Below are 6532 nucleotides of genomic sequence, written 5' to 3'. Positions count from 1 at the left end.
AATCCCGTGCTGCCGTGCACAGTCCTACACAGTAGTGGGTTGTGGCTGCACATTCTGAACAGAGCCATTAGCCTCCAGGGGGGTGGGGGCCCCCCCCCCCCAAGAAAAACCTTTCCCCTGCGGGGGGGTTGGGGCCCCCCCCCCCCGGCAGAAGCGTTCTGCTGCTGGGGGGGTCAGCCCCCCCCCCCCTAGCAGCAGCGATGACTTTAGATGTGCAGGGGGGGTACCGAGCAATGTGCGGCCGCTCCAGCCCTTGAGGAGGAGGAAGAGGCTGGCTGGCAGTGCTGTATGCCGCCGAGGGGCAGTTTTGGGGTGCTGACCCACGCCCAGGGGGCTGCAGAACGCGTCCGCAGCCGGGACAACCCGCCCCCCCGGCAGCCGAGGCCGGTCGAAGCCCCCTTGACCACAGCCATGAGGAGTCCTCTTGGTGCTCCTGGCGGCCGTTCAAACCTCGGGCGCGCGCCGATGGGGGGGGGGGGGGGTCTTGCTTGCTCCACACCGAGCGCCACCGGTCCGGCGGACCGGTGCTTGCACCGAGGGCGACGGCTTGCACAAGGTCTGCGTGCCGCGGGCGCTCGGCGCCAAGTGCAGTGTCACGCTCGCGCTGGAGCGGGTCACAATGGGAAACCCTCGTTTCCTATGAACTCGGCCCCCCAACGGAAGAGGCCTCGCTCCTATTGGAACAATCCAACATCAGATTTGCCTCGTGCGTCCCTTTTTGAGCGGGAAAGATTTTCTTTTGGGTCCTGTGGGCACCCTACCTCCCACACCGCCACACCGCAGCGTGGGCACCGGTCTAGGCACCGGTTGGCGGTTGCGCGGGGGCACACTCAAGAGCTCTGCAGAGCCCCGCGATGCCTCCCACCTCCTTCCGCCGAGGCGGCCCGCGTCGCCTCCTCGTCGAGAAAGGTGCTCACAAACGCAGTGTACGGCATCAGGTTCACGACTCCGTGGTGCCAAAAGGGCGGGAAGAAAAGGACCTCGCCGGGTTGTAGCGAGCACTCCTGCAGCGCCGCCAGCCGCCCCTCCCTCTCGAGCCGAGGCCTCTCCTCCCAATGCCAGTGCACCTGCGACAGGTCCTTGATCATCGCGTCGATGTCGCCAATCGCGCCGTCGCCCGGCGGCAGAAAGGCAAAGTGCTTGCTGCCGTGCAGCACCTCCACAAAGGCCGCGCCGTGAGAGTGCCAGGGCGCGCCTACGAGTTCAACACGGCCGGGCGCGTGAGCCGGCCGCGCTGCCTCCTCCCTCCCGCCACTCGCAGGGGCGGCCGCTGTGGAGTCCACCCAGGCCGATGGTGACGGCGACGCGCGTCCGGTCACAGGCTGGACCGCAGGGCGGGAGCACGTACGCGTCCCGCAGAGGCGCCCAGGCGTCGCCAAACTCGCCGAAGACGTACTTGTTCTGAGACGAGTCGCGTCGGACCTCGCGCTGCATCCAGCCGTCGATGTACTCTCGCAGCCGCATCGTCTCGATGCCCTTGCGCTGGCTGCCCGCCTGCGACGGCGTGCAGTTGACATCGCCCATGTCGGCAAGGAGCCGCTCGCGAATCAGCCGCGCCCTCAGCTCCGCGTTTCGATGTCCCAGCCTCACGATGTATGGGTGCTGGGTGTGCAGCGGCAGCGGCCCGGTTGCCGCTCGTCGCGCGATGTTGCATCGTTCGAACGGAGCCGCGGAGCCGCGATCGCGGCGCACAGCGAGCAGGGCGGCGAGGGCAGCCGTGGCGAGCGTTAGCGCGAGGCGCGAGCGGGTGCGCGAGCTTGTGCACAACATGACGCCAAACGGTTTCTTTTTTGGAAAGTTCGAGCATTGACTTACAGATAACCTAACCAGAAAGAAGATCTTCGAGGGCACGACAGGCTCCGTTGTGCAGTGACCAGTGTGTGTGTGTGTGTGTGTGTGTGTGTGTGTGTGTGTGTGTGTGGTGTGTGTGTGTGAGAAAGAACTCCTCATCAGCTGGTCGGCCACCATGTGGGCCTCCCGGCCTGCTGCGGCGGCGCGGCCGGTTGAGGCTGGGCTCGGCCCGGCCCGCGACGGCTGGCCGCCGACGAGCGCGCTCGCGCTGCTCGTCAAAATGGCGGCGGTGTCGATTGCGGCGACGGTCGTTCAGTCGCTCAGCGCTCAGGCGTCTGTCGTCTGTCGTCTGTTGTCGCAGTTCGCACACGCGCGCGCCGCGCGACCCGCGTCGCTCCGCGAGGGCATGAGCCTTCCGCGATTCGATCCCGCAGCCAAAAGCTGCTCGCTCGAACCGCGGCCGACTCTACCATCGCGGCCGCAGCTGTTGAGCTCTCCAGAAGACTGGTGCCTGATATGCTGCCTCCCTGCGGATGCTGCCGGCGAGCCTGGCGGTCCGCTGACTACAAGGAAGTGCTGACTCGATTTCTACTCGAATTTTTCTACCCCCACGACTCGGAACGCGAATGTGACAGGACCATCGGGTCCTTCGGCCACCAAAGCGAGATCACCCGAGAGCAGCTGAGTCTGCCTCTGGCCTCGCCTCCCTCTCCTCCAGGGACCAGGCATTCGTGGCATCCTATGGGTCGTCCAGAGTATCGACCTCTGGCGAGTCAGCCAGCCCCACTTTGAGGGCGCCATGAAGTACAGAGCGATCGCCACCTCGCTGGCCTCTCCGCAAGGCCCCCCGACCGCGTCGAACTCATCGGCGCGGGCTCTCTCGGCTACGGGACCGGCCCCAGCTTCGGCTGAGGGCTGACAAGCTGCCGAGCCCAAATCACTGTTTGCGCGCGCGCGTGTGTGTGTGCCGTGTGGTGTGTGTGTGTGTGTGTGTGTGTGTGTGTGTGTGTGTGTGTGTGTGTGTGTGTGTGTGTATGTGATTTGTGTGTGTGTGTGGGAGGGCGCGCGAGTCGGTCCCGCTGATTGCGCGGGTGACCGGCACACTCGGCGCTGCCGCTGCCGCTGCGGCTGTGTGGCTGGGTCATGTGGGTGCCGCGCGAGGCGGCGCGCGGCGGGGGGTGGGAGATCCGCAGGCGCGGGAGGAGAGAGAGACCGCGGTCCGCGCCTCTGTAAACGCTGCGAGCGGATCTAGTGGCCTGGGAAAAGAAATCGCGCGGGTCGGCCGACTTCTTTCCCTTGCCTAGCCCTGAGACCTCCCCGCGCAAAGGAGTGGTGACCGACCCGCGCACAGCGGGCCGGAAGGCCGACGCGCGCGTTTTCTTTCTACTTTCATCTCGCTGTGTACTGTGAGGAGCTCGGCAGCTCGCCCGCTCACTGATCAGGCCAGCCGCTGCGCGCCTTGTTTCTCTGATCTCGCGTCTCTCAAGATGGGCGTACGGACGCTCAGCGAAGCGCTCCAGCTCTAGCTCCAGCTGAGCGACGAGTACACCACGGGCTCAGCAAAATCTTCGACATGGGCTGTGGTCCCTTTCTTGGCGCCAGTCAGTCTGCTGTGTCCTGTGAGAGAGGATTTTGAAACTCAAGCAGAAATCGCGCCTCAGCACTGACTGAGATCTGAGTGTGTGTGTGAGAGAGGGGGGGGGGGGGTTTGTTTTGGGCCTGTCTGCCTCCAGGTAACATTCAACATCGTTGTCATACCTCGAAGTCCTCTGTCTCTGCCAACAACATACCTAAACCACTGTCGAAGTACCGGGTCCGAGTCCGCAGGGCGCCCAAAGGGGTCCCCGCACACATGAACATGCACTGTTGTACCCCCAACCAACCGCCCGCCGGCGGACACGCGACACACGACACGACACCCCCGACGATCGTAAAGCAGGTGCGACGGAGAGTTTGCATGCTCGTGGGCAGCCCACAGCATGATCCATGGCAGCGGTGAGCCATCAGCATGTCGCGCGCGCTGCGGCTCCTGCCGTGACGCAGCCACGCTGCCGCCACGCACCCGTTCCAAGGAGCTCAGTCGCGAAAGTCCCCGCTTCTACCTGCACGAATCTGGTGGCCTAAACTTTAGCGACATCATCGATGAGATGCGTGATGTTCTTTCGGGCCAGCCGCCCGACCTTGCATGGCCAGTTGGGCAAGCGCAGCATCTCGTCGATGTCCCTCTCCTGCAGGCGCTTTCGCGTCACCCGCTCCGATCCCACGACCCGGAGAGCGCACCGTTCCACATTCTCTCTCTTCCAGCTCTGGCTTCGAGGCTTCTGGCGGAGCGTCGCGGCCATCCGGCGGCGCACTGGCAGCGCATGACGGCCGCAGCGCAGACGCTCGCTGCCGATCGCCACTTTCTCAATCGCCGCGCAATCTTTGTGATCGTCTTTGCTGGCATTGAGCTCAATACGCTCGGTGAGCCCTTCCAGCGCGTAATCGCCAGCGGGAATGTGCGAATGGGCTGCAACGACCCGACGATGGCCTACCTTGGACCTAACGCCCGCTCACCTGCCCGCCGGCTGATGGCCGAGGCGATCACGCTGCCTTATTACGCCCACGCGTTTGCGACAAGCACGGGAGCAAGTGCTCCGCGTACGGGAGTCATGTTCCACGGCGGTCTCGGGCGCTGGGATTTTGGCAACCGTGCCCGTATGAAGCGCATATTTGTGCGCATCGAGAGCACGCAGTCCAGTGTGAGCGTGGACCTGCGCATCGCAGAGGTGTCGCGTGGCAACCAGTCCGCCCTGCGTGGCACCTTCGACGTCGAGGCCTACCGGCGCTCTGGCCTCGCGTATCAGGCCTCGTCAATCTGCCTGGTGCCGGCCGGTGACACAATAACGAGCCGTCGGCTTTTCGACGCCCTCGCCGCGAGCTGCATCCCGGTTTTGCTCCGCAGCGGGTATCTGATGAACCAGAGAAACCAAACCTTCTACACGGCGCTGCCCTTCCCCAGCAGCGTGGACTGGGCAAACATCTCGCTCCGCCTCGTACCGGGAGCTTCCAGCTCTTGCGTCGCCGCCGATGCGACGTGGCTCCTGGCATGGCACGCCCGCTCGCTAGGCGCGATGCGGAGGCGGGGGCACTCTGCGTTCCGTCGGCACATGGACTATGCGAGCAACCCGTCGGGGGTAGCGTCGGCGCTGCTGGCCGAATTGGCGGCAAGCGGCGCCGAAACGCATCATCATTACCAAGGTCCAGCACGTCCACGCGGCTAGGCAATTAGCAGCTAGCAGGGAGAGGGCGTCCGATCCGCTCATCCGCCTGCGCGCTGCGGCCCGACACGCGACAGCGAGAGACACACACGCTGGACAAAAAGTATCCGCGACAAAGTCTCGCCGTGCTTCTCTCGTATTTGCGTCTTTTTGTTTTAATATTGTGCGCGTCAGTGTTGCTTTCGTGTTGAGATTCACTATCACACACACACAAGAATCTTCCGACCGAGGCAGGCCGCAACATCCGTGTCTCATTGAGAACGAATCTCGCCAGCGGCAAGCGCGGCAGCGCCCTGCACGACTGTCGGCACTGTCGCCCCGCTCCTCTCTCAACACGCTGAACAAACGCAATTAACTCCGTGTCACAGACCGGGCGAGTTCCACGGCGACTCTGCGTGCAGCGTCAGCTGGCCCGGCCCCGAGATGACTCCGGCGGACCAGAAGCCGCTGAAGGTGTCGCCGTTTGCAAAGTAGAGCGTGCCCTTGCCCTCCTACACTCTCGCGAGCGGAGGGCCGGTGAGGGGAGGGCGGCCAAGGCGCGGCGCCTGCGGTTTGCGGCATCGGCCTTGCGGCCCGCCGACCACTCTCCCTCGTAGCGCGACCCGTCTGCGTGGCTGAAGGTGCCTGCGGGAAGGAGCCGGGAGAGGTGCCGCGAGAGGTCTATGCAAGAGGCGCGGCCTGCCCGCGCAGGCAGGCGGCGCGCCGTGGCCGTGCCGCTTGTCGTCAAGCCACGCGCCTACTCGCGCAGGGGGGGGGGGGGAGGGGGGTGGGAAGAGGGCGGGGCGGTGGGTCGCCCTCGTCGCCCGTCCTGGCGCCCTCGTATCGGTTGTTGTTCGCATAGAGCAACACCCCGAAGCCACTCGCCCGGTCGGACGCCCACTCGCCTCGGAACCTGAGGCCGCGCCGCGCGGGAGGCGCATCCGTCGGAGGCGGCTAGGCTCGCCTCGGGGGGCGGGGGGGGCAGGCAGGAGAGGAGGTGCGAAGTCGCGGCGCACATGTCGCCGTTGGCATAGTACAGCTCGCCCTGTCCCGCCTTCTTGCCGGCGGACCAGTCGCCCACATACCTGCGGGAGGCGGCGGCGGTGATGGGCGCGTGTCGCGTGGCCGTGTCTCTCCTTGGGCGGCGGCGACCAAGCAGGGCCCAACCCGGCTGGCGGAGGCGGTTGGCGCGCTCTCGTCTCCCTGCAGCTGTGTGAGCCAGCCTCTAGTCTCGTGTTGCAAGAGATCTCGCAGGCGCACTTGTCGCCCTGCAGGTATGTGAGCGTGCCCTTCCCGTGCGCCTTGTCCTCGGCCCAATACCTGGAGGCAGGGCCCGGGTCGGGCGGCCGGTGTGCCCACCCGCCACCGGGCAGGGCGGGGAGGCGGGGCGGGCGGGGCGGGGCGAGGAGGCGGGGCGGGGCGGCGGGGCGGGGCGGCCGTGAGGCGGCGGGTGCGGGGCAACGCGCAGGGGGGGGGGGGGGGGGTTGGGGTTGGGGTTGGGC

At 66.0% G+C, this 6532-nt stretch overlaps 4 protein-coding genes across 4 annotated transcripts in view; 2 read left to right on the top strand and 2 right to left on the bottom strand.

The window, feature by feature from the left end:
• Positions 1-830: 830 nt before the first annotated feature.
• On the bottom strand, positions 831-1770 carry EMIHUDRAFT_228072 (hypothetical protein; the record flags this gene model as incomplete). Its single annotated transcript, XM_005787187.1, has 2 exons — positions 831-1195; positions 1284-1770. The coding sequence occupies 2 exons, from the start codon at positions 1768-1770 to the stop codon at positions 831-833; spliced, it is 852 nt and encodes a 283-aa protein (XP_005787244.1).
• A 173-nt stretch (positions 1771-1943) lies between these two features.
• EMIHUDRAFT_363254 (hypothetical protein) lies at positions 1944-2735 on the top strand. The gene is given in 3 exon segments (XM_005787186.1): positions 1944-2168; positions 2186-2561; positions 2589-2735. 3 exon segments carry the CDS (start codon positions 1967-1969, stop codon positions 2701-2703), a joined length of 693 nt encoding a protein of 230 aa, XP_005787243.1. The 5' UTR covers positions 1944-1966; the 3' UTR covers positions 2704-2735.
• A 1042-nt stretch (positions 2736-3777) lies between these two features.
• Positions 3778-5054, top strand: EMIHUDRAFT_228070 (hypothetical protein; the record flags this gene model as incomplete). Its single annotated transcript, XM_005787185.1, has 3 exons — positions 3778-3786; positions 3864-3947; positions 4026-5054. 3 exons carry the CDS (start codon positions 3778-3780, stop codon positions 5052-5054), a joined length of 1122 nt encoding a protein of 373 aa, XP_005787242.1.
• Positions 5055-5254: 200 nt separating this feature from the next.
• The window catches only part of EMIHUDRAFT_429310 (hypothetical protein), a gene marked incomplete at its 5' end in the record, with an annotated part of 3677 nt that continues 2399 nt past the window's right edge, over positions 5255-6532 (bottom strand). Inside the window, 4 exons of the mRNA XM_005787184.1 lie at positions 5255-5542; positions 5784-5943; positions 6047-6115; positions 6291-6350. Coding sequence (XP_005787241.1) covers positions 5414-5542; positions 5784-5943; positions 6047-6115; positions 6291-6350 — 418 coding nt within the window. The 3' untranslated portion in view covers positions 5255-5413. The remainder of the gene's footprint in view (positions 5543-5783; positions 5944-6046; positions 6116-6290; positions 6351-6532) is intronic.

This window comes from Emiliania huxleyi (genome assembly GCF_000372725.1).
Source record: "Emiliania huxleyi CCMP1516 chromosome Unknown EMIHUscaffold_144, whole genome shotgun sequence".
Classification (NCBI taxonomy): domain Eukaryota; phylum Haptophyta; order Isochrysidales; family Noelaerhabdaceae; genus Emiliania; species Emiliania huxleyi.
This window is presented reverse-complemented; position numbering and strand designations above follow the sequence as displayed.

Bases quoted from the DNA above. Each gene is read 5' to 3' on its own strand.
- EMIHUDRAFT_363254 (XM_005787186.1), top strand. From the start codon at position 1,967: ATGTGGGCCTCCCGGCCTGCTGCGGCGGCGCGGCCGGTTGAGGCTGGG. The intron at 2,562-2,588 runs GAGTCAGCCAGC...ACTTTGAGGGCG, and splicing joins CCAGAGTATCGACCTCTGGC to CCATGAAGTACAGAGCGATC.